This window comes from Procambarus clarkii, chromosome 7 (assembly GCF_040958095.1).
Source record: "Procambarus clarkii isolate CNS0578487 chromosome 7, FALCON_Pclarkii_2.0, whole genome shotgun sequence".
Lineage (NCBI taxonomy): Eukaryota > Metazoa > Arthropoda > Malacostraca > Decapoda > Cambaridae > Procambarus > Procambarus clarkii.
This window is the reverse complement of record NC_091156.1, coordinates 12,964,289-12,991,770: the sequence shown is the minus strand read 5'-3', so window position 1 is coordinate 12,991,770 and position 27,482 is coordinate 12,964,289. Positions and strand designations below refer to the sequence as shown.

General features: G+C 39.4%; 1 protein-coding gene across 3 annotated transcripts; it reads left to right on the top strand.

The window, feature by feature from the left end:
- The first annotated feature begins 2,131 nt into the window (after positions 1–2,131).
- nmdyn-D7 (nucleoside diphosphate kinase homolog 7) lies at positions 2,132–27,482 on the top strand. Of its 3 annotated transcripts, none has more exons than XM_045747223.2 (11): positions 2,164–2,280; positions 3,732–3,817; positions 6,450–6,554; positions 8,024–8,190; positions 10,305–10,466; positions 12,789–12,996; positions 13,165–13,279; positions 21,334–21,467; positions 21,840–21,950; positions 24,015–24,122; positions 27,089–27,482. In XM_045747223.2, the coding sequence occupies exons 2-11, from the start codon at positions 3,740–3,742 to the stop codon at positions 27,116–27,118; spliced, it is 1,218 nt and encodes a 405-aa protein (XP_045603179.1). In that variant the 5' UTR covers positions 2,164–2,280; positions 3,732–3,739; the 3' UTR covers positions 27,119–27,482. The 3 variants fall into 3 exon arrangements, with proteins under 3 accessions (XP_045603181.2, XP_045603179.1, XP_069169113.1); XM_069313012.1 differs by lacking the exon at positions 2,164–2,280 and adding an exon at positions 2,356–2,378; XM_045747225.2 differs by lacking the exon at positions 3,732–3,817 and having other exon boundaries at positions 2,132–2,280.

Here is a 27,482-nt window from a genome sequence, read left to right as displayed (position 1 = left end):
TTTTTTTTTTTCCCTGAAATCAAAGGTTCATTTGACAATTCCTAAGGTGAGAAAATCAGTAGGAGCCATGAGGAGGATTCGAACCCACTCAATTGGTACTACCAAGCTAGCGCCGTAGACCATCATGCAATGACATGGTCAAAAGCAATGCAACCTGGGTTTTCACTGAATCCTCTAGAATTTTAGAGGTTTGCAACTGAAGCCTAATCAAGGTTTTCAAGCATTGCACTCTGGCTAATAGTTCTGTAGTTCTCCAATGCTTCTTGTCAAATGCACAATGTAATGTATCTGAGAAAATATGTAGGAGCTAGGGCGCTGCTCGAGAGTACCAAGTGAGCGGGTTCAAATCATCTTCATGGCTTCTACTCATTTTCTCATTAATTCATCACATTAATGTGATTTCATTGTGTATTCTTAGGGTGTGGTTTGCTTTTTTTCTTTTCTTACTGCACACCCACTTGTAGAATTGTCAGTGTTACAAGCAGAAGGTTGGATTTCCAGATAGAGCAAGTATACACTATACCTAAAGCCACTAATACACAGCATTTTGGGGCATGAAAGAGTAATGTCTTTTAACATGACATTACTGTGTATATATTGACCATACTGTGCTTAGAGAAATGTAAGTCTAGCTTGAATTTCCAAGCATATAGTGAGAACTAAAACTATAAAAGAGTTAATTAGCCTTAGATGTAATCTGTATCTATGAAAGAGGATATCTGTTCAAAGTTGGAGGATAGATGCCTTGGGCTAACCTCAAAACTTTGAAGGGTGATTGGTGGGATCAGGGGGAGAGGGTGGGCCCCTCTCCTTTCTCAAATATGGGTATCACTTCGTAAAATTTTGTGCTCCCAACATTTAATCAGCAAAACATTTTGGGGTTGCCCACATGTTCATGTTGGTCTCCAGCCCGTCCTCATAAACAAAGGTGTAAGTCCATTCCATGTACCCGTCAAACCCCTTGTTTATGAATGAAAAATGGTTTACACACGACTCTACTGATGACGTCCGAATACTTAAGGAACAAAAGAGCTGACGACTTTTGTTCGAACAACATCGCTGTAAATGCTTCACCCACATACTACAAACAACCTAACCTTACCTAACCAATGCCTAAATATGCACAAAATTCTAATATATATAATCATATTAATTTATATTTGAGAAAATAATTATTTTGAATGAACAGCGTGTTAAAAATCCGTCTTTGGGGTCGACTGTTTGATGGAATGACCTTGGTCTGAGGACGGGTTGCAGCCTCAACACACCTGGGGTCCACGGCTCGAGCCCAGGTGAATGGAATGTTTATTTCCACGAAAGTGTGGATGACAATTTATATGAATTAACTGTTGTGGGATGCATCCTGGAGGAGGTCAGTAGTAGGCCTATCCCTACGGGTGCGGGCCTAAATAAGTCAAAGTACAGGCATCCTGTCCTCGACAACGGGAAATTTTAAAGCAAAATAGTATAGTTATGCCTCTGATCGTTATAAAAGAAAATGTGTACACTGAAGCAGTAACAGGCTATCAAGGATGAATCAATTCGTATTATATCTGTGCCCTGTTATATCTATTAATTTATTTATATACAAGAAAGTACATTGGGTTTGTGAGAATACATAGCATAGTATTTACAATCTTGTAAAGCCACTAGTACGCGCAGCGTTTCGGGCAGTTATAATTCGAAATTAATATTTCGAAGGTCATTGTCCCCGCGGCCCGGTCTCTGACCAGGCCTCGGTTACTGGTTTGGTCAACTAGGCTGTTGGACGCAGCTGCTCGCAGCCTGACGTTTGAGTCACACAGCCTGGTTGATCAGGTATCCTTAGAGAATGTCAAGTTCTCTCTCCTTTTGGACAGATGTTGATAGTTCTCCCTTAGTATGACTATTGCATCTCTGATTTTTAATGGGGCTGCTTTGCACATCCTGCCATTCCTTCTGGTCTTATGTTGCTAGGAAATACACGTTTTTTATATAATTACAGAGGAGTATAATTTACCGCACGAGCCTAATTACAAAATTCGTTTAACTAAGCAAATCATAAAATACGTTTAATTAAACAAATTATAAAATTCGTTTAACTAAGCAAATTACAGCATTGATAATATACATAAATACTGTAGTTTGATATTGTATGAAATAGTGCAAAATACTAAACATTACAGTGCACGAAATGTCCATTTTATGTGTACGAAGCATCGAAGTGGCGATGTACGAACTGACGATAAGCCGTCAAGACGCCCTGTCACCTTTACCGTCCCGGTCAAGTGTTATATCATGGTGAGCAAGTGTTTATTACTGTTTATACCGTCTACCATACCACTGGTTATGGTGGAAGTGTGTTAAAACAGCCCGTATTAGCAGCTTAATACACTCTGGTGAGGTTGACCAGTAACTGGATGGGTGAAATGATCCACAGCCTTGTGGCCTAAGTAGGGACTCGGTGAAGTGGCTTTATAAAATAATATAAATGTATATAGGCCTACATTGTCAGGGGACAGGATGACCATTAAGCTTATCGAGGGCTCCCCAAAACACTGACTTTGCCGAGATGCAACTCTTAGTAAAAGACTAATAAAAGCCTGTGGTGTCTTCAGTTATATAGTAAGATTCCGTTTTTTTGGCAAAAGCCTTTTTTTTTCTTAAATATATAAGTACTTTGGTACTTCATACAATGTAGCTTGTAATTTGTTATATTCTCTAATGTTGATCTTTAATTGTGGTCACTTAATTAGTGTATATATTTGTTCTTTGATTCTGTAGTGCCGTGGATGACTCTATTCAACTCCCGAAACACTATACGTGTTAGTGGCTTTACAAGAATGTAAAAACATCACTGCTATGTACTATCATAAATGCAATGTACCTTCTTGTATATAAATAAATAAATAAGTTGATTAAGAACCCAAAAAATGTCCGTGGTTCAATGTTCGCACAGGTCAGAGATGTTCGATCAAGTTTCGTAAGTTCCTTTACAACTTGACGCCTCGGTTCATCTAGGAGGAAATAGATACCCAGGAGTTAGGCAGCTGTCAGGGACGGCATTGTGAGGAAGGTTGTTCACAGGCTTTGGGGATAACAGTATTTTTTATTTATATACAGTACAGTATATACAAGAGTTCTTACATCCTTGTACTGTACAGCCATTAGCACATATAGCATTTCGGGCAAGTCCTTAATCCCAATTTTCACACACGCGCACACACACACCCATAGACGGGAGGGTAGATGGGACACCACGAGCGTAGCTCTCATCTTGTAACTACACTTAGGTAATTACACCCCCTAGGAAGCAGCCCGTAGCAGCTGTCTAACTCCCAGGTACCTATTTACTGCTAGGTGAAGAGGAGCATCAGGGTGAAAGAAACTCTGCCCATTTGTTTCTGCCTTCCGCCGGGAAAGGAAATAAATGATCAGTACCTCGATAAACTCAACAGGTTTCCTGACCCCATCAATGGGCACCAAAAACTAGATATGTACAGGATATATTACTGGTACTGGATGTATTTACCTGTTTTACCTGAGGGCCACACTAACCCTAGAGGCCTTGACGAGGACAGGAGGCCGGCAGCTTGTCAAAGGTCCCCCCCCCCCATTTGCCTTGATTATCTTTTCCAGGTAGATTTTAAAACTTAACACAGTTTTGGCATTTGGTGTATTTCTACTTCTTGAAGAATCTGCATCGCACCCGTACCGAGGGACTGTACTTAATTTTCTCTGTGCACTTTCAGTTACTGCAATGGGTAACAAGATATTCATCCTTGCACTAGTGGTCGCTCTAGCTGCGACCCTAATTAATATCCATCTGAAGAAGAAGGTCAGCTTTTATCTCATTAAGAGTGGAATTGGAACTTTTATTTTATATGGTTTCTTTTTTATTAATAAATTGAACTTGCATCCTGTTTAAGCCTAAGCAATTCTATATTTAAATCTCATTGGCTAAATAGTCTTCCAAGCTTGATGCCTTCTTTTCATAATTACCTACTTACTGATACTTAGGCTACTTACTGTATCATCAATACAGTAGTTGTATCTTGTATCTTAAAAGTCCTACTTAGAGAGGTGCATTTTCATATTCATTCACAGCCTTCTATCTGTTATAACCCCCATTTAACCAGCTTTAACCCTCTAGCTGCATGTAGTAAAAAAATTATTGCATTTACACAGTGGCGCCTCGATTAACGAGTTTAATCCGTTCCGGCACCGAGCTCATCATGTGGAAAACTCGTCTTGTGAAACAACAACAAAACTGTCGTCGGAAGTGTCCGAGAACCAGCGGGAACGTTCGTTAATCGAGGGAAAGCTCATCAGTCGAGACATATTTTCGGCGAGTGGCTTGCTCGTTACTCGAAATGCTCGTAACTGGAGCCGCTCGTCACTCGAGGTTCCACTGTATTTACATTTCTATCAAAAGAAAGACCTGATCTTTCCATCTACTGGATATCATTCAATATGTTAGTTTAGTTCATTTATTATGCATCCTATACCCATCTTGTGAGTGGCAGTGGAAAGGGTTACAGAGGCACATAATGGGCTCAGGGACTGAACCCCTACTTGTAATTCGAAGTTTAACAAAAGAAATGTGTTAATTTTCTAATATCATGTAAAGTATGGGGCTAGTAAGTCAATACCAAGTCTTAATTATTCTCAGTACTGTACATTGAATAGCATCATAAATAGTACCTTAATTACCATATTCCCCAAGAAACTGTATGTAAAGTATTTTGCACAATACAAAAACAAATTAGTTCTGTTTTATATTCTTTCTTTAATCTTTTGGTGTGCTCTGTTTTTCTTATACAGTATTTCTAATAGAAAAAATAATGCTATTTTCATATTTACCATTAACCATCATAGTACTGTACTCATAATTGTGAAACTCTTGAATATGAAAAATGATTAGAACAAATAAATTTGAAATAAAAAATGATTGCCAAGCTTGCAAATAATATAATATAATATAATATAATATAATATTAATATTTTATTCACATAGTAAGCATTGAACATAAAGTGGTTATATATTGTACATAGTAGGTAAATTAATTGTATATTATATAAAGCCACTAGCTAATGTTTAATTATATTCTCTACTACTGTACACGGTATAGGCATAAAATTCACACACAATGTGTCACAACGTGCAAAACAAAGTACAGTATATATATATGTGTATCAATATGTTTAATAACACAGACATCACATTAATGTGATGTATGTTGACCAGACCACACACTAGAAGGTGGAGGGACGATGACGTTTCGGTCCATCCTGGACCATTCTCAAGTCGATTGTCGAATATTTTTAATGTATATCAATGAGGTGGTCCTATACCTTAAGTCCCAACTTCAGAAACACACAGAAGTTTGTGTGTGTTTCTGCAGTTGGGACGTAAGGTTTAGGACCACTTAACCCTTCTACCCGAGTGTTTGTGGGTCATACGTAAAATGTGGACTGGCTTCAGGAGAGACCTCCAGACTTTGTGATTTCAGTAGAAATTTGGTTGTATGACTTTTACAAGTCAGCGATGGTACTAGTAAGAGTACGCAACTGGTAATGCCAGGGTCGTAGGTTCGTGCCCACCTGTAATCCTGGTGGATTTTCTCGTCAGTGTTTAATCATAGAAATAGGTGAGAGTGTGGGGTTTTGAGGAAGGCTTTCTGGGTGTTTTTTGAGCCATTGCAAATATTGAAGGCCAGATGTTTGGTCGAACATTTCAGAAGGTAAAAAGTTTTTCTTGACAACTGAACACAGGGCAATATCATACTAATTGATCAGTTCAGAAGGTAAAAAGTTTTCTTGACAACTGAACACAGGTCGATATCACACTAATTGATCAGTTGGTGATTTAATGGAGATATAGTTTGATATTTTGAATGGAAGCCAAATAATTTATCAATGACCAAACTTGTTTCTTTAGGTAATTTTTTTTTTTTATAAACTTATTTGTTTACTCCAATAAATCAACATGTAAAGAAACATGGCCAGATACTCAATCTCAGAATAATGCTTATGGGAGATCGGGTAATTAAATTCACAATACTAAAATAAAACTGGCATTACAATCTTTTTGAAAGAAATTTAATGACTTTCTCATTTCTATATGTATTTCTTTGGGTTAAGATTTGTTATTATCTTACAACTGGATTACAGTACAGTACTCTGTAATTTTTAAGAAGAATTTGCCTTGCAAAACTTGTATAAAATCAAACATTGACTATCAAGCTAAGAGTCAACTGTATAATATTTTGAAATATCATGACATTTTCTGACCTTTGAATGTGTTAAAATGTTGTTATATTCTGTATGATATTATACAATTTACTATAAACTTGAAGATTTTTTATTGATAAATATTTTATTTATGTATATGCAGTAGAGTAATATATGTATGTATAGATATTGTATATTTTGTATGTCTGTACAGTATTGTAATTTCTAATCAACAGGGGGAGGCAAGGTACATATTCCATGCTGAATGGTATGATCCAGTCTCGGCAACTGTCAAAAAGTTCCAGTTGAGTTTCTTTCCAAGAGATAAATCGGTAGAAATGGTAAGATGTTAAAAAATCTAAGATAGCTAGAGAGTCAAGAATTTTATTAAGCTTAGCAAATAATATATAATTTTTAATCCAAAACACTTCAGTAGGACATTGTTGCATAATCTTTATGAATACTGTATCTACAATATGGAATAATGTATCAAATTTAAAGGAAATTGACTCTTACTACTTTTTATCATTTACTTACTGCAGTACCTGGTATTTTGCTGTTAAATTTATAAGTCCAGATAATTTCTTGATTACACTTTTAGAGCTGACCGTACTGTTACGCTGGACACTCCTGTACCCTGTTAGTCACCTGGCTTCTTCAGTGACTTGTATAAATTATTAATATGAATTTTAAACAATGGAGGAGGTATATTACTTAATTAACAGGGGACTAGTGAATAGAATAGAATTTTATATTAGTACAGGTGTTAGTATTTTTGAGTATTAACTGCAAACCAAACCAAGGCAATCACTGGAAATTTTAAGAATTGGGAATAATTTCACATTTATTTTATAGTGGGAATCAGACATTCTAACTAATATTTCCTTAACAAGAAATTTTAGAGAAAATATTACTGAAATAAAGGGAACCTTGCCTTGCGGTTACCTTGCGATGATTTCGGAGCTCAACGTCCCCGCGACCAGGTCTCCAACCAGGAAAACATACATGCACTTTCCAGGTTTTCACTCCATCCACTTAGGTAGTCCACAAAGATCCTGTAGCACAGTAGGCTGTGTTCTCAACTCAAAATCGAGGATCCTGGGAACGCTCCCTGAGTTGTGCACATTTCCTTTCACCTGATGCCTCCATACACCTAGCAGTAAATAGGCACTTGGGAACTAGGCAACTGTTGTGGGTAGCATTCTGGGAAGGGTTAATAATTTGCCCTACAGTGGACCTTGATACAAGCATTAGTACATGCTTCCTGTATCCAACAATGGGAATTAAAATTTGTCCTTATAACTACTGTATGTCTTAATCCTACATGTCCACACTGTCGCATAGGTTTGCCCATACTCAAAACTCACATCTAGTCTCTTATCATATCTATTAAGACACAGTACATGGGTAAATGCCTCTTAATTGAATTTGTTAGGATGCCAGAGAAAGACATATTGAATTGCTTGCTGACTGATCACAACATCCTATGGTCTATTGTTCCAAGCTCTTGTTACAGGGTATCCAAAGCTAGACAAAAAAGGGACATTTGAACAGTGTTATACATAAATGTGATAGAGATACGGAAAATCTTGTTAGAGAGTAGCAAGTGAGCAGAATTCATTAGAAAAGGAAATAGTGTCAGCAAACTCCATATTCAGATTCAGATGCTAATACTTTATGACAAAACTTATGAAGTTAGAAAGGCATCACAAACAATTGAATACTTACATGTTTACCAGACATGTACTCTGCTGTATAGTAAGAAAATAATTAATCTGGAAACATGTTCACCAAGATGACCAACTTTCAGTACGATCTTCGGGCACAACGACTATTCTTAAAACGGCTCCCAGTTGAAGGTGTGGAGGAGAGAGACTTATACCTGGGCAATACTATTGTCGTTCTTTCTCGGCAATTGAAGCTCATTGATTATGCAGATGCAACCACACGTGAACAAATCGGTTCCAGAAGACAGAGGTAATATTCTCTCTTAGCACTTTCTTAACATTATTTTTTATGTTTGTGTTTATAATATATACAAGTTAATCAAAATTAAGACATTTTATTGAAAGATGGAATTATTTCATGAAAGTTTCATATACTGTATGTACACGTATGGTACAGTATATTGCAAATTTTGTTCAGTGTAAAATATAATTCTAAATAAAAGCCCTACCACTGTTAAAATTCTTAGTGGGTGGTTTGTGCTAGAAAATTAATTATAACTACAGTTTTTGTAGAAAATAATTTTATTTTGCCATTTGCATATTTCATGTTGATCAATTTTTATTACAGTATTCAGTTTAAGAATTTTTGAGAACTATTGCATTCAGTTACTCCCTGAGAAAAGAAATCTCTGCTATGCTATGACAATGAAAGGATTCATGAACAGTTAGACAGGATGACAGGCACTTGTGATGCACCTATCTTTTTTTTTTTTTTTTTTTTTTTTTTTTTTAGATATATACAAGAGTTTTTTTTTTTTTTTTTTTTTTTTTTTTTTTTTTTTTTTTTTTTTTAGATATATACAAGAGTTTTTACATTCTTGTACAGCCACTAGTACGCGAAGCGTTTCGGGCAGGTCCCTGGAATACGATCCCCGCCATGAAGAATTGTTACAACCAAGTACACATTTTACTGTTGCGTTAAACAGAGGCAGTTAAACAGTTAAGGATTTGTGCCCAGTAAATCCTCCCCGGCTAGGATACGAACCCATAACAAAGCGCTCGCGGAACACCAGGCGAGTGTCTTACCACTACACCACAGAGACTGTCTTTTCAAACATTCTGCAAAGTCTTATAAGGTGATAGGAAGGCACTGGAGAAAAAGCTCAATCCTTCCCAGATCGGCCATTCGAGGCACACTAATAAAATCTTGAAGCTCTACCGGATCTTCACTTTGCATCGCAAGTAAAATCCAAATAAGGCTTCACAATTGCCCATTTTCAAGTTTGGCCAGACTTGTTACAACCACCAGGTAGTGGCACGAATGTCTTCTTAACATTTCCAGACCCCAATCATGTCATATTTTTCATGACCTCATATTCAGTCGACCCTTATGGACCACTCTACAGTAAAATGATAAACTCTGCTATTTGAGTGATTGCCATGATGGAACCTTATTCTTGACAGGCAGCATATGATGCTGTCTAATTACAGGGATTCAATGCAGACATATCAGTAAAGTTGCTCTTAGTATAAATAAAATTGGGCTATGTTTTAGCCCAGTTTTTAGCCCATGTTTAGACTGAGCTATGATTACTCATAGCCCAGTCAATAGAGCTTCGGCCTCACATGTCCACGGTTCGAGATTCCTGCAGCCCAGATCAATGGATTGCTCTTAGTACTCGGCTATTGCTGCTGTTTAAATTAACTTTTATCTGTGAATTGAAGCTACTAGACAGAAAGAATGCTACTTAAAACTCATTGTCTGGCATTTCAGATTGGTGAGCTTTGGCTTCTATTACTTCCTCCAAGTATCTTGAGTTTCTGTTCTCTTCCATTATCTATAAAACCTAATTGACTTTTGGTCCCCTTTCAAGCTGGGGACATGTTGGCCTAGGAATGGAGGCTTTTGAGCTGTGCCTCCTTTGTCCCTTGATGATGTGAAGGAATACAGTATCCCATACCTCTGTCAGGGCACTTGGTTCCTTCTTTATATGGGTGAGAGGATTTTTTTTATTCTTCAGAGGAGTCGGTTCCATTGAGGCTATCTCCTTCTGTCTCTGGTCCGAGACTAGCTTTGACTCTGCTGCAGAGCACAGAAATAGTCCCTTCCTTCTTCCTAATTGAAGAAGAGGTGCTATCTGGAGGAATGACAAGAACTGTCTGGTTTCCATTTGATCTCTCCTGAGTTTGGAGTTTCAGATAAATTTGCTAAGACTTCCTGCTTATGGGGGTGTTTGTTGTAACCCACTTCTCAGTTCTAGATAAATAATTATGTTTAAGAAGGTGCATTTCATGTTTACTAAAAGGTGTGTTATTGTGGAGGCATAAGAAATAAAATATTTTCAAATACTGTAAATCCATTGATGCAATAATTCTAATATTAATCCTGAACAAAAAATAATCAGTAATGGCTTAAAATTTCAGAACGTTTGCAATGGTGAAACCTGATGCTGTGCATAGGCTGGGGGAAGTCGTAGATGTCATTCAAAGCCATAACTTTGAAATTAGCCAAATGAAAATGGTTCAGCTTGACAAGAGTCAGGCAGCCGCTTTCTATCGAGAACATGAAGGTCGGCCATTCTTCACGTAAGTACAGTAGCTAAAGACATAAAGAGTGTGGGGCACCTTTACATACAACCACTTTATGATTGAGATGGGTATACCTGATGTTTCTCCAGCACTCGGATGAAGATGTGTCCACCTCATCACCCACACAATTACCTGCCTTAACCTATCTGATACAGTAATGTGTACATCCTCCTCCTCCTAGGAGGAGTAGCCATGTGTTGAGTATTTTCAAGATATTTCAGATGTCATTAATGTTAATTAGATGATGTACTACTTGAATTATAATATACCAACAGATATAGTATGTCTATGGAAAAGATAAGTACTTAAACAAAAAAGCTAAAATGTAGGAAAGCTGCAGGTACTGTTGACATTTATACAGATATGATTGAATGCAGTATAAAAAATGAGATACCAGTATAATGGGAGTGGAGAATTTTCCAGGTGTGGGATAGCAGTATTGTATAGTGCCAAATGATTTAAAAAAAAGAGCTGTGATTGTATTATTGAATGCAAATTATGGTGAACATGGTTAGTATAAGAATTTAAAGGCATCGGTCTACTCTTAGTACATCGGTCTCAACTCACAGTTGTGGATCTCGGGATCAATTCCTAAGTAGGACAGAAATGGTTGGGCATGTTTCCTCTCAGCTAATGCCAGTGTTTAACTAGTATTAAACAAGTACCTGGGAGTTAGACAACTGTTGTGGGGTTGTATCCTGGGAAGGGCCAGTAAAGCACAACCTCGATTCAACGAACTATATCGGACCAACCCAAGTCATGGATGGGACCTTGATACGAACCTAATGTATATATGCACAGTCTTCCTGTCCCCAACAAAACAAATTATTATTATTATTATTATTGCACAAGGAAATCACACTAATGTGATGTATTAATGAGAAAATCGTTAGGAGCCTTGAGGAGGGTTCGAACCTAAAGAACCATAGGTTCTTTGCTTGGGAGTACCCAGAGCATAGAGTCAATCCCTCCTCACGGCTCCTGATTTATTATTATTAATTATTATTATTATTATTAATTGCTATTATTAAATGTATTATTATTATTAATAAATGTAAAGGGCAAGATGTATGGCAAAATAGTGATTGGAAGAACTCAGGAAATAACTGATAATTGGTCCGTGATGATGAGCAAGATAGGTTCCATGGTGAAAGCACTTGTGTGGCTCACATATTCTGTGCATTCTCTTTCTTTGATAAACAGTAAATTTGAAGTGGTTTTACTTAGCCAGAATGCACTTAGAAGCACTTAGACAACCCACCTAATCTATTGGGGCCAATCCTCATTAGTCCGAGGAAGTGTCAATATACCCGTGCATTTAACTTCACTAAAGCACCCTAATTTTGATGCTGCAAAGACATATTAGAATATTTGCATTATAATTGCTTGTAGAGAAGGTATGCAAGAAAGTTGTAAGTGCACAAGATCTCAATTTACCTCGAGAAAACATAAGACAAAGTTGATAGACGAAGACTTTGAATAGTAATGAGCATCTAATAAGGTGTGAATGAGGTGTATGGTTCACCTCGTGGGTTCGTATAACCAGGGACAGAAAGCTTGTTAGACTTATCAAGGTTTCCTCCCCTGGACCAACTACTGAGGACTTTTCCCAGGATGCAACCCAAAACAGTTGATACCTGGTTGATGGGGTTCTGGGAGTTCTACTCCCCAAGGCCAGGCTTGACTTGTGAGAGTTTGGTCCACCAGGCTGTTGCTTGGAGCGGCCCGCAGGCCCACATATACCTGCTTGATGGGGTTCTGGGAGTTCTTCTACTCCCCAAGCCCGGCCCGAGGCCAGGCTTGACTTGTGAGAGTTTGGTCCACTAGGCTGTTGCTTGGAGCGGCCCGCAGGGCCACATACCCACCACAGCCCGGTTGGTCCGGCACTCCTTGGAGGAATAAATCTAGTTTCCTCTTGAAGATGTCCACGGTTGTTCCGGCAATATTTCTTATTAGTTGCCTAATGCCTGGGTATCTATTTACTGTTAGATGAAAGGACGTGTGCCTAACCATCTCTGTCCCACCTGGGGGTTGAACCCGAGATCTTCAGTTGATAAAAGTAATTGCATTGAGTAAAATTTTATGTTTTCAAGTGATGCAATTTTTTCAATATAGAATAAGATTTTATGGAGATTAGTTTGAAAATTTTTTTGATATACGTTAGTAGATTGTTAAATGTGAAAGTGGAAAAAGAAGTGGTTAACCATTTTAAATGTGGTGGCTACCCATTCTTAAGGAAAGATACCATACTAGGTGTAGAGAAATATAAAGGAAGGAAAGAAGTCTAACAAATTTTCAGTTTTCTTTCTTTTTTTATAGGCCTCTTTTGGACTATATCACAAGTGGTCCAGTTGTTGCAATGGAGCTGATAACAACAGATGCTGTCAAAAGATGGCGGGAGTTGTTGGGACCCACTGATGCCGAGGCAGCAAGACAAGATGCACCAGAAACAGTTCGAGCAAGATTTGGCCAAGACAAGCAATCAAATGCGGCACATGGCTCTGATTCAGATATATCGGCAACAAGGGTTAGATATATGTTATTTTAGTAGCAACTATGACTCATATAGAGATTAAGGCCTTGAACCAGGTACTGTAACTATTCAGTGCCAACAAATGTTTAAGAAATTTGAATAGTAAGTTATTATTAATTTTGCTTCTCAGTAACTGACATGAAATATTAATTTATTTTAAAGGAAATTGAGTTCTTCTTTCCTTCAACAAGAGTGAGCGATGTGATGGTGCCTCAGACCACTGCCAGCTTTGCAAATAGCACTTGCTGCATCATTAAACCTCATGCTATTGCTAATGGTGAGTCACATCATACTGAAATTATATGTACTATATATTTCCATTAATATTGTTTTCCCTTTATTATTCTTTTTTTTTCTAAGCTATCTCATTCCGTTGTTCCCTAAGTTAAGGATCCGCCATGCCGTGAGAGCGGACCATGTAAGGTCAAGCAGGATGACATGACACAGTGTCACAAGAAACTCTTCAAGGGGCCTAGAAAAGGTCATTAAGTTATAGGGTGGAAAATTCAACCCAGCCTAAACTCGAAGCTCCTCTGAATCATCTATTAGCAGCAACACAGGTAACTGTTAGTAGGAGAGTTCTCTCACTAACTACCAGTTGCTCTACCTGACTATAACGTCCTCGCAAAGCACCTATCCTATCTGAAGGGTAGCCACCCACCTGGCTATCACCACTGATAAGCCAGGTGATAGCCACCCACCTGGCTATCACCACTATCACCAATGATATCAACAACCAAGCAAATTGTTACAAACTATGACTTAACTTAAAAGTTAACTTAAAACTACTTAATGCTGCCACCACCTTCGTCTTTGATGAAAATTAGTATTTTACGGTGACTGACGACGAAGGGTACCGGTCACGGGAGAGTTAAAGATGTTAATTACACTAGGGGGGTGGTGGGGACTGTATCCGGTCTGTTGCCTACTGTGACCTATCATATCTATACTGGCGCAGGGGGAAGGAGAACATGGAGAACCCTTTTGATAATTACGGGCGGGAGGAAGATAATTTAATATATGAACAATGGTCACCACAACTTAGGGAGATGCCCCACAGGATACTTGGACCTGGCAACTTTCTATAAATGAATAAACAGGAACGAATGGACACACCAGATGAACAGTTTAGTATTATACATTTATTTAATTAGTTCATATAAAAAATTCTAATATTTATCTATTTTCCCTATCAAGGCAATATAATTATCAACACTTGTTATGTTAGAACATAAGGGACCAGTATTCACTCAAGATACAGCAATGATGAAGCTTTCGCGTGGACACCAAATTGTCAGTTTCCCTTCCCCTGTGATGCCCAATACTAGACCCCAGACTCATGTCTCGTCTGAGACAGCACACATACTCCCTCCCTCTATTGTAACCAGCTTTTCTATCACTCATTCCCTGATTTTCCGTTGAATTAACGGACTTGAATCTGGTAACTTCTTGGAACAAGCCTGTCAGCCTTTGAAACTACCCTGAGGTGAGGTTTTGTGGCCTTACTTCACCTCGCTTTGAAAGTCTCCTAAGTCAGGTACCCCCCCACCCCCCCCTCAACCAAATTTCCAGTTAAATTTTACTTTACTTATTTTCATTTTTTAAACTTTGTTTCTGGTGTACAGTGAGTTTATATATGATTATACTGTAAATATAATGCTTTCACAGTTTTTGAATATCTCTAATACTTTCTTTGTATAGTTTGGTAAGCTCATATCACTTAATTCACAGTCCATTGTGGTTTATCCCAGGGACTTAATAGTTTGTAACTATGCACATGGTACAGTATATTCAGCTTCTCTCACTTGTGTAATTGGTATTATACATTTGTATTATGCATGTTTGAATACATGTCCTCCTCTTCAGTGTGCAGTCCAGGCTTCATCTTAGCTGGCAGAAAACCCTGTTCTCTTTGGAGGCTATGGAATGTAAGGAAGCCACCCCAGCTTTTCATGCCTTTCTTGGGGGGGGGGGGGCTCTTCCACTTGTGGCTATCAAGAGTGTTGTGTTTGTCTCTGCCCTTTCCAATGATGTGTACAGTCACCTCTTCACGAGTTGTCAGGTGGCAGACCTACTGATGTCACATTTGCATCTTTTGTCGAAGTGGCAGTATGAAATGACTTGATGGGCCTTCCACCTTTTGTTCTCCCTACCCCTTTGGCATCTGTCCTCAGTATCACTTGCCATTGTGATGTTTTTTTTTCTTTCTTAGCTCTATAGATTGCTAGTTATGCCTATTTCAGACATCTTGTATCATTCTATTTTGGTGGAGTACCTATTGTTGGTGCTTGGAATTAATTTTTCATCTTTTCCTTTTATCTGGCTGTCTTGGGCTTTTTTTGCACCCCCGGCCAGCTCACGCTGCTCCTGAACTCTCTTGATCTTTGGAATGTATTTTGGTTTTGGTCCAATAGCAACAGCCTATTGGACCAAGCTCTCACAATCCAAGCCTGACCCTGGGCTGGGTTTGGGGAGCAGAAGAACTCTCAGAGCCCCATCCAGGTACAGTTCAGGTTGGTGTTTGTCTTCTTGCATTCGAGTTTCTCTGTCATTTAAGAATTTCCTTTTCAAGGCAGCCTTTGTGTTAGCTTTGGCTTCCAGTGCTCGGGTTGTTAGCTTCACGCTCTTTGCCGGAAGCATGGTTTCTGTTATTTTGTCTTGGTCTTCATTTTCTTCACCAGCAGCCTAATTCCATGGTTTTTGGCTAAGAACAAGGAAATTATCCTTTTGTTATCAACGTTTGATTTGTCCAGTCAGGGGTGCATCGTACTTTGTCCTGTGTCCTCTGTGTACCTTAGTTGTACGCTACTTGCTCTGTTCAGATCGAGACCCGGGTTGCTAATCCTATCTCACAATGTGGTTTCAAGGCCCTGCTCTCCCAGGTCATCTGGAAGGTGGTTCAGTTCAGCCAGCCAGCTGTCTATCCTCGCTTTCATGATTTGTACGTCACGGCTAATATCTTGACTCAGGGTTTTTGGCAGTCTAACAGGATGTTGATCTCTTGCTACTTGATGGATGTTCCACAGTGTGGATGTATGGCTCACAGCTGATGCTCCTTTGCCTCAGGTCTGCACCCTTTTCATCTTTTCTATTAATATTTATTTGTTGTTTCCATTTCAGAAAAGCAATCTTCTGCCAAAGGGTTGTTGTGAATAAGCTCGGAAAGCTACTGAGGGGATGCCTCCCAAAAATCAAAATTTTAGTACTGTATAATGAAATACCCTTTTCTGATGGGCCTCTCAGTAACTTCCTATTCCCACTGTTTCCTTCTTCACTGTGGGATTTTTGAGGTTCAGTGATGGCAGCTCGTGAATGATGTGGAAGCTAGTTGGGAGTCTGTGTGACCTAGGTTACCATCTGGTGACAGTTTGGTCCCTTACGGTTATGATAGGTAGCCTACGATGATGGTCATTTACTTTGTTTATTGCGGGGTTCATATATTAATGCAAGCAGTTGCTTGTTTTGTTGAGTCTGTCCTTTCAGATGGGTTTTTATTAGTTTTGGATAAATTCTTTGATCCTTAAGCTCCCCTCACCTCAGAGAGAAAGCCAGATTCTGGTCCTGGCTTCCAGTTTGTCAGTGTGGACCTCAGAGGCCTGGTGCAACTTCATACTACTTATCGTGCACTGTGGGCTCACCATAGCCCATGCTACTTGGAACTTTTTGTTCCAGGTAGCAAATCTACAACAGCAACAACATAATACTTAGCAATGGCAGCACATAGTCTCAGGGAGCTGCTGAGAGACCCACCAGGAAAGGTGGTTTTATTACATTCTACACCTGATTTTAATACAGCACCTGGTAATGATATTCATTTATTCATCTTTGTACTAAACTTTAATAACTTTGTTACGGACTCTTTTTGTTATACTCATTCAACCCTGGCCAACTTCTTAATGCCTACAACATTCTACAGTTGGATCATTTTTGTTTTGTTTTTCCCTATAAGTGGCCTACAATGGGATGCTTTTTATTCCAAGTAAACTACTGTATTTTTAGATTTTATCACACACTTTCCAGTTCAACTTTTTTGTGTGTGTACTTTCCCATTCTCTTTCATATTTTGCCAGGACTTGCTAATATATCTTCCTTTTACTCATTCCATTCTTTTGATTGTAACCTATACCTATACTATACTTCCATGTAAGAAGATTGTTACCACATTCTTATATCCTCCTTCATCTACTTTAAATGAGAAGCCATGACCTCTTATCACAATTTCTTCATTAATTGGCTAACTCAAGCACAGTATTGCCGCTTCCATCCTTTACCTTCCTTCTCTTTGTCTTGACTGTAGAGCTGTCAGTCATGTCACAAGTAACATGTGATGTGATACATGACACGACTGCAGTGGTGCGTCCGTGAGACAGGTTCTCCTCAAAGGATGGTGCTCTTCTGAAGACGGTTCACCGGTGAAATCAACAGACAGTAAGATTTTGAACCCTGATGGCATGAGGAGTGGGGCAGCTTTGCACAAATATATGTAATCCCTACCCCAAGTGTCTGTGAATGAGATATTGCAAAAGTTTAGTAATTTTAAGTTTTGATAGGAATTTCATTAAAAATTTTGAGTTATAAATATTGATGAATGATGATAATGACAAAGTTATTGTCAAACTTAACAGCTGGCAGTGAGAAAGGCCAAGAATTTTTTTTTTTTTTTGCAGATAGTACAAAATGGTTGTGCATTAGAGAGTTTACATCTAGTAATGTAAATGAGGCCGAGTGTTTGGAGCTTGTTTGGAGTGAGTGAATAATAGACATTTTGGGCATGACAACTCTTGAGGAGCACTTTATTCGTAGTTTCTAAAGTGCTAAAATATTGATGTGAATGACTTACAGGCATGAGGTAGTAGTGATGGTGCTAGTTCTCTATGATGCTGAGGGTTGGGCAAAGCAGTGTAAGTAGGCAGGTACAATCGACTTGATAATGGTCCAGGATGGACCGAAACGTTGTCATCTCAATTTCTAGCGTGTGCTTTAGTCAACAGGCAGGTATTTCTTTGAATATTTCAAACCTTCTTTTCTGGTATTACTTCCTCCCATGCTGACAAAGACTTCTCTACCTCCCATAAAAGTGGGAAGCTGGATAATGGTGATTATAAATGATTAGTGAATAAATAACTGCAAGCCAAATGAAGTGTTGTGTTTAACTATCCAAGCTTTCCACAGTGTTCCGCTTCTACATTTTTGTAAGTATAAAGCCTCTTTCCTTATTTCATTTGAACTCGTACATTTATAATATTATATTGAAGAGGTTTTACATATAATCATGTAAACAGTGGACTAGCTACAATTGCCCCTTCATTTGGGTCTCTAAAATTAAACTGATTTTTGCATAATATGTAGAAATAATGTTTGCAATTTGTAGTTGCAAATGATGAGTAGAAATGCAACCTTATAAAATTGCAAGGATTTTCTGTATATGGTTAATTGATAAATACTGGAGGTGTTTTAAAACCAGTTTTAAGTTGTATCAGATTGCATGGAGTCTTAAATTAGGAAAAAAAATTAGATAATATAGACCCATTTTATTAATAGTTACTTGTAGCATTAAGAGCTGAAATATTTTTGCAAACCTTAATTTGATATTTTAAGTGTATATTTAAGATAATTTCATTTAAGTATTTTTAATGAATGGATGATGGTAAACTGGTGAAGGGAGAGTATTAGTGAATTTGAGAGTAGTATAAGAATACCAGCAAGAAGATGGGCAGACATTTTGAGTGTGTGAAGCAGCAGAAATTGCATGTATAATATTAAGAATATGTTATGAAACAAGCCTGGGTGAAAATGATTTGCCAAGGAGGAAGTACATGTATTTGAATCTTTATATTGCAACTCATAAAGTATACTGTATACTTAACTTCTTGATGCAGTGAGTTGCCACTGTGGATGATTGCTTGCTTTTCCTTGATATAATGAATGAATGAAAGTAATTTTTAACTATTGTATAACTAGGAGCCTCCGGGGCTCACCCAGAAACTGGCGTTTCATTACATTCAACACTTTTCTTGGGCTGATGCCTCTATATGACATGAAAGTGAGAGAGAGAGTAAGCGTGATGATTAATAGTTCTCACGTGCATTACCACCGCCCTAATTTTTCCAGTTGTATGCTTGATAAGCTTAACATTTTCTTTCCATATTTTTCTTCTCGGTTCATTAAAGTGGTGATAACTGCTTGCCCTTTGTGTGTGTCAAACCAGTGTGCCGAGTTCATAATAAGTATTCACTCTAAAGTTATTTAATACTTAATGACAATCAAAATATTTGGCTAAAATTCTTCATGAGACTACACCATTGGAAGGGCAGATCCCAGATGGAACAAATTCCATCTGGGATCTGAGAGGGATCTTGACCTGCCCGAAATGCTACGCATACTAGTGGCTGTACAAGAATGTAACAACTCTTGTATATATCTCAAAAAAAAAAAAAAAAAAGATAGTGCATGGAACTGGTTCCATCCAGTTCCTGAGTATCCATAGATATTAAAGAGAGGGATTTCATGAAGTTGCTTTCAACTCTTTAAGAGAATTGGAAATACTGCCTTCATTGCCTGCGATTGATTTAGTTATACTGTACAGTACTGTATTTGGCTACTATAAATATGAAAAGTTTGCAATTATTAACATTGTGTATTTGTTATGGCTTTTTTCATAATAATATTGACATGGTGCTTTAATAGTGACAAATTACAGGCACTCATTAGTGAATAACAACCAAGCAATAAAATTGACAATGGTAACACTTAGGAAATGTATTGAGAACAAAAAATTGTCTCAATGTACTGTAAATATAATTGCTGATATATTTGGGAGAATTTGTGAAAAGCAGAATTAGCACAGGCATGTTTTAGCTGTTGTATTCAGTTGCTCCCTAAAGTAATGTCTGTGTCCTATAGACAAGGTCAGGCAGGAGACATTCCAGGCACTGGTGCTGCTGGGAACTTTTAAGTGGTCCCTGCAGGGTTATTAAAGGTCTTACTGGGTTACTGCAGATAAGCTCACTACAGCCAAAAAATAACTAACAGAAGTGCATTCTATGAAACAGTCTAATTATAAGAGTTCTTCCTTCTAATTACACATGACCACTAAAATAGGTTACTAACTTGCATAGCAACTCCGTACCCCCAGCTACCACCAGATGGCAGCGCCTTTACAACACTATTCCCAGATGTCGTACTCTTCATATTTTTTCCTGTCTGTGCTCATGGTAAGGTTATGGGGCTGGGCCGATCAGATTCCTCTGTGTTGATGGATGTTAGCCATATTCTCTCTTCTGACTCTGGATTTATTCCTTCTCTCCGGTCAACATTCCCAGTAAGTCAAATGTGCTTGATGGTTATTTTCAAGCTTTATGGAGTTGGAAGTGGACGAGTTCTCCTCCTCCTTAATGAAAACACCTCATATTCAGTGTCCCTCAGGTGGACTTCATATCCAAGTGTGTTTTAAATTTGATTGTACCACCATCAGTATGAAGGGACAGATGGTGATCTGCCATGAATCCTTAACCACTGCACTGCACGAAGTGTCTTTAGGCGATCTGAGAGTTGTGCTATTTTTTTTTAATTATGCTATATTTTTAATGTTTTCGTTACTCTTTGTATTTTGAAATGGAAATAGTTGAGTTTGGAAACGTTTTGACATTAATTTTACCTGAACATTTATAAAAACCAAAAAAAATACGTCCTTAACAGTTGCACTAAGAAGTTTTTGCCGAAACCAGGTGCGGAGTGCAGTGGTTAAGGCCGTTATACTGCTGATATGACGTAGCTTGGCATATGTTGCGGTGATCTCTCCTGTGTTTCTACTTTCTATTCTGATTTTTCTTTATTTGTATGTGTTGCTCAACTCGAGGGGCAACAAAATGCAATACCTCAAAAATATAACTTTTGAATGGATCTTAAATGCACGTTTTTGAGCTGTTTGATTCAGTTAATCCCAGTCCATCCCCTTTCTTTTCCTCGTATTTGCATCATTATTGAGTGTCTCAGAAAAATGTGAAGAGTACAGTACTGTATGTGGTCTGGGAAGCTTGTTATAAGTGCTCTCATCTAGTGGCAGCCAAGGTAGTGGGCAGTCAGGCAGGTACTGGACTGTTTTTTACTTGTACTTTTACACAACCTATTTTTATGTAATGCACCTCTGTTGCTTATTCTCAGTTACACTGAATTTTTTCAGGTGACCCTAGATACCTTTTGCTAACCCAGAGGGGACTACAGGTACAGTACTTGTATTGTTTCCTGTGGTAGAGGCTGGACAGGAGGCAGCCACATGACTTGACTCAGGAAGGTCATTTCCATATTCCCTAAAAGCCGTATATTTCATAGGTAACATGGGAGACATCATGAAGGCAATAAAAGACGAAGGATTTGAAATATCTGCGCTCCAGATGTTCCGTATGGATAAAGTTCAAGCTGAGGAGTTTCTAGAGGTGTACAAAGGAGTTGTTCCTGAGTATCCTGTAGGTATTCATTTTGTGCTTAAATATTTGGAATTTTGAAGTACAGTAATGAAGGGCTCTTGTAATCTGCAAGCATATCTGTATTTTTGATAAGATAGTACCTGTATAGCCTTCAAACCAACTTGTTGATGGAGTTATGCAGTCACTCCCTGATTCCCATTTGTATTGTTAATTTTTAATTAGAACATAATTTTGCTAATATTATACAGCTAGCAGTAGTCTTACTGGGGTGCCAGAAAGAGTGAGATGCCACTAAAGTTAATTTCTGTTCATTCTGTCAGTGTTTTCAACAGGAAACATTATGTTTACATTCACACACACCCATCCATTCACACACACTGTATACCTATAACAAAAATTAAAATATTGCAGGGAATGATACAGCAGCTTGTATCGGGCCCATCACTGGCTATGGAAATAACAAGTATACATGGAGCTGACACTCCAACCAAGTTCAGAGAATTTGTTGGACCATCTGATCCCGTAAGTTGTAGTACATACTTTAATGTACTAATAACATGTACTAATGTATGCAAAGATAAGAATTATGGAATATATATTTTGCATTAAGGGAAATTCTACCAGTCACTGTATTTGTATTTATTTTATTTCATAATGACATGTTCCAGGTAAGAAGTACAGTAGCTTATTTGTATACTTTTGGGTGGGAGCGAGGTGTGTGTGTGAGCGAGAGAGAGAGATAAGTAGTAGACATAATAGAGGAAAAAACAAAATTGGTTAGAAAGGCAGGGTCCAAGAACTAATAGCTCGATTCTGCAGATACAAATAGTAAATACACATGCACAATTGCTCACTCACTCACAAAAAATGTGTGCTTTTGAGTTGGAAAATAGTATTTTCCACTCTATGAAAAGACAGTAGTTTCTATACCACGACTCCCCCCCCCCCCTCTCCTGCTTTCAATATTTCACTGTGAATGGATTCTGTTCTTTGGCAGGTCTCATTAGCTTGTTGACTTGCACCAGTCCACAGCATTGATTGAGGATTCAATCTGGTTTCCTTTTAACCCTTCTTAGGCAATGGTTCCAATATCAACTCTCACATCTCTCATGGTTGAGGGATTATGTATTCTCCAGCTCAGTTTGAGTATGATGTTTCCTCCTATTTTCTGGCTAGCTGGTTCAGTGTTCCCATGGTGAAGGATGATGTTTCAGTACTTAAAATATTTGTTTAGGTCCTGCCTTTCTGCTGTTCAGGTTAACTTTCCTTATGATGGACAGGGAGGATGTATTTTAACCTAACCTGGCTCTGCTCGAGGTGTGTTCTATGTCCAAATCCTTGCTGAAAAACAGTGTTCTTGTTTTCTCCTAGTTTGTGGGCAATGCCTTTTTTCTGTGGGAAAATAGCAGGGAGATCTCTCCCTATCTCCCATGTGGTCCTGGCATCAGAAGACCTAGATTTCTGAAATTGTACTCCCATTTGATCCCCATCTCCAGCACTCCATTTTCAGGTTTTCTGTTTTGTTGCAGCACTTCATTTTGGCAAATTTGCTAATTGTGCACATGCCTAATACAAATGATTTTGTTCATTGCCTGTCAGAAACTCATCTCCTGTAGGCTAATATAATTTCAGCAGGCTAAGCTGCAGGGTTTGAGTGAGTTGCTTACCTTTGTTTCCCGACCAGACTCCTGTGTTTGAGGTGGGGTGTCTTATGAGCCACAATCTTGTGTGAGTGTAGTTCCTGCTACTCTGAGCAGGCAGGATTTGCCTGTTTTGCGAAAGCTGTTTGTGGCCTTTTAACTGTCCTTTCAAGGTAAGCCACAGTAACTGTATAGAGGTAGGGGGGGTCTGCAAGCCTGCCATCAGACTTTGAGCCAGGGATTTTTAGGATTCACAAGTGATGCATCTGAGGTCTTGGCTGAATTTGGTTTCTTCATCCCCCCCAAAAAAATTTCCCTTGGCATAGGGTATCTGGCTATCAGAATCTTTGGCACCCACATTCAGAGATTATTTGCATACTTATTCTCTTCGGGTCTAGTGTCTTTTCTCTGGTTGAAAAGGATTCTTCCGAGTACGAAATGATCGTAAAATTTTCAGGGTTCAACTCGTACTTCCCTTTGTACTTCCAAACCATATCCATAGCTTGACTGCTATGGATATGGTTTGCCAGGTGGTTTCAGTGCCTTATGTCTCTGCTGTGTCTGAATGGCTGTAAAATATCTAGTAGTAAATATTCTTTACAGTTTCTCGGTGAGCAATTTCAGCAACCTTAAAAGATTTTTATCAAATATACAGTATCATCTTCCTTGCAGTTGTGAGTTATTCTAATGTGGTCTTCAAAATTAAGACCATTTGATCTGTTTACACCTTTCTTGTACATATCCATTTCACTCTTTGATTTTGATATAATTTGACTCGCTATCATAAAATGTTCTGGTATTCTTTTTGTAATTGTATGCCTTTTTGTTTTATTACAGTTGTACTGGTCATCTGAATTATTGGCAAAAACAATTTTTTATTGAGAATTAATGTTTTAATTATGACATCTAGTATCATTCAGAAGTAGCAGTATAAATCTTTGAACAGGTTGTGGCCAGAGAATTGCGACCCCATAGTTTGAGAGCGCGGTTTGGAGAGGACAAAGTAAAGAATGCAGTGCACTGTTCAGACCTACCAGAGGACGGCCCACTTGAGGTAAGAAACATGAGGACTGTTGACTCATTTTCATCATTTATTTTTTTGCTCCTGGCAAACAATAAATCCATTTGTGCAAAAATATACAGATATGTTATGCTGAACTTGTTCAGCAGATATGCACAGATATCTTTGAAAGTAATAATGCCTGTGTTTCTAGTAAGGTAATAGGTCCTTCACATTTAAAGTTTTGAATGGATTTTCGGAGGTGCTTGTTGCTAATCTCCTGCGAGACCTGGATTCTTTCTCCGTGATGGAACCGTCCTTGTTTGAGTTCGGTTCCTCTTCCTTGTATAGGTGTGTTTGGAAGTTCCAGAGTTTTCCTGGCTGGCAGACTGCTCATTCTTTTCATTGGGGGTGTGGCTTGGGTTCTGTTGGACTCCCATGCTTGAGTGGCGAGAAACTTCTACCGTTTTGCAGGTTTACCAGGGGGCGGGTTTGAGCACCTTAATGCATGCTTGTTTGCCCCTGTGCCCAACCATTTGGGGTGGAAGGTAGAGCGACGGTCTTGCTTCATGCAGGTCGGCGTTCAATTCCCGACCGTCCAAGTGGTTGGGCATCATTCCTTTCCCCTATCCCATCCCAAACCCTTATCCTGATTCCTTCCCAGTGCTATATAGTCGTAATGGCTTGCCCTGATAGTTCCCTTCCCTTGCCCCTGTGCTTCATATTGGCACGTTTCTATTCATTTGGCGTCAGGGACTGGCTAGGTTTCGGGGTGGGGCATCAGGCTTACTGCTATCATTGCCCCCGTTTTGACTTGAATCTGGCACCTCGTGTATTCACCCATCTTTCCCGGGTCATGGTGACCCATCTGCGTCTGCTAGGGATTCGAATTCTGGCCCACATCGACGTCTAGCTGGTGTGGGCTCCCAGCCGGTCTATCTGTCTGCTCGCCAGGGGTGTGGTTCTCTCCCAGCTCGCTGGGTTCGGGTTCCTGGTGAACTGGAGGAAGTCCCATCTGGTTCCATCTCAGGTTGGGACCTTGCTGGGTCTTGTTTTTGATTCTCAGACTGCTTCCGTGTGTCTTCCTCCGGAGGCGTTGCTGCGGCTGCCGTGTTACCTTCAGCTGTTTCTGTGGGATTCCCAGGTCACTCAGCTGTTTCTAGAGTGGTTGCGCAGGAGTCTGAACTTTGTCGTGTTGGTTTATCCGCTGGGTTGGGTTTGGTTTCGGCGTCTGTTCTGGTTCCTTCAGGGACGCCCCTTCCGCCTCCCTCACAATCGCTGAGTTCGGCCTCCGGGAGGCCTTGCATTGATTGCTGCGTCACCAGCTTCCTCTTCGGGTGTTTCGGGGTTCAGTACCTTGGCGCATACCCAAGCCCTAACTCGATGTGTTCATTTATGCATCGTCTATTGACTGGGGCTTTGTGACCAGTGCTCACCAGGCCGGCCTGGGGCGGTGGGATCCGTCTTTCCGTCAGGCTCACAGCACGGTGCGGGAATTTGCGGCGGTCTGGCTGACGCTTTGGAGGCTTCTGATCGCTTGGGGTTCGACCATTTGGCTCCATTCGGACTGTTTTCCGGTGGTTCATTGCCTGAACCGGGGAGGGGGATCCCATTAGTCCTTGCCTTTTCGGGGCTGGTTGCTTCGAGTGGCTCATCTGTGGAATTCTCAGGGTTTGGCTCTCCGTGTGGTTCATATCTGGGGAGTGTCCAACATCCTGGTAGACGGCTGGTCTCGGTTCATTCTCCTGCCCACGAAATGGACAGTCGACACCGATTCAACTCCATCAGTTGGATCTACCAGACATACGAGCTCCCAGAGGTGGACCTCTTCGCATCAGCTTGGTCAAGGCATCTCCTCATGTATGTGGCGCCCTTCCCTGACCGTGGAGCATTTGTTGTGGACACCTTTCGGCAGGACTAGTTGAGGTGAGGTTACCTGTACCTCTTCCCCCTCCCGGACTAGCTGTTGCTTCAAGTTCTGGCTCAATTGGAATCCTACCATGGAAGAGTAGTCCTCTTGGGCCTTTGGTTTCAGGCACTGCTTGCAGCCAGTTGTCTCGCCTTCGAGTTGAGGAGCTTATGGCGGCCACCTACCGGGTAAATCCCTCTCTTCCATATCTTTCTTTGGTTATGTAGCTCCAGAGAGCCGGGGGAGCTCCCCTCAGCAAACCAGAGTTGAATGTAATGAAACAGTATTTTCTGGGTGAGCCCCGGAGGCTCCATGGCACCCTCTCTCCCTCCCTCCGGTCAGCAGTTTTTGCATTGTTTTAATACTTAGCCTCCGAACTAGAATGACTGGGTTGCTGGCATGGGTGATCTGGATCTCCCCCTCCCCCTCCAGGGAAGGGGGCTGCATGGACGAGCAATGCGGCGGTGTAGTGTCACGTTTGCTGGTTTCCTTGGGTTTGGAGGGAATTCTGCCGCTCCATTTGATTTTTGGTTGCAATTTTCTTACCATGTGGGGTCTGTTTTGTTATGCCTACCTTTCTGGGTGCCTAACCCCTGGTCGATGGCAGGTAAGGCAACCCCCACCCACAATGGGGTTTTCCAGGGTCATTGCTCCCTGTGCCTCTCTGAAGGGGCCAGCTCATGGTCCCCAGTAGGTTGAACTCCTATGACTAATGCCCTGGTCTAAAAGAGTTGCATATTAGCCCAATAGCTCCACTGAGCCTCCGGGACTTGCCCAGAAAATGGCGTTCCATTACATTCAACACTGTTTTTTTTTTTTTTACTCTTTCAAGCTGTGTTAGCCCTTCTCCTAGACTTACTGTCATATACTGTTCCACTCTCTCCTTCCAAGACATCACGTGTCTACCAGTGTATGAAAGTTCCATAGGTACAGATAATTCCCATTGTCTTGGGAATTAGAAGACAGGAGTATAACATTTTCAAGATATGAGGGAAAACAAATAAAAAAAATGGATTTCAAACACGTTATGAGAATTCAATGAAATTTTGAATATATTTTTTTAATTCTCGTGTAAATTTGTCTCATGATCTGATTTTTGTTTATTTTTCAGGTTGAATATTTTTTCAAGATTCTTCAGTGACCGGCCTATTTTTGTGTTGTAAATTTTGTATTAAAATGATAATTTATTTATCGTTAGTTTTGGCATTTTGGTATATGAACTTCCTTAAAATTTGTCCGAGGCTGTGTTACAACATAACTGTAAGCTCTTATGTTTTTTATATTTTATTTACATATTGAAATGAGATTCTTGTCTTATAAAAGAATTTTTCTTTTCCCATCTGCCAGTATTCCTCTTTCTTGAGAAACAAGATTTGTGTGTTGTTATTGTGGAATAAATTAGCTCTTGCTTCTACATGACCAATGATTGCTTTTTAATTTTTTGCTCTAAAAGTTAACCAGTTCTTGCAGTTATGTATAAAAATTATATATAAATTATAAACACC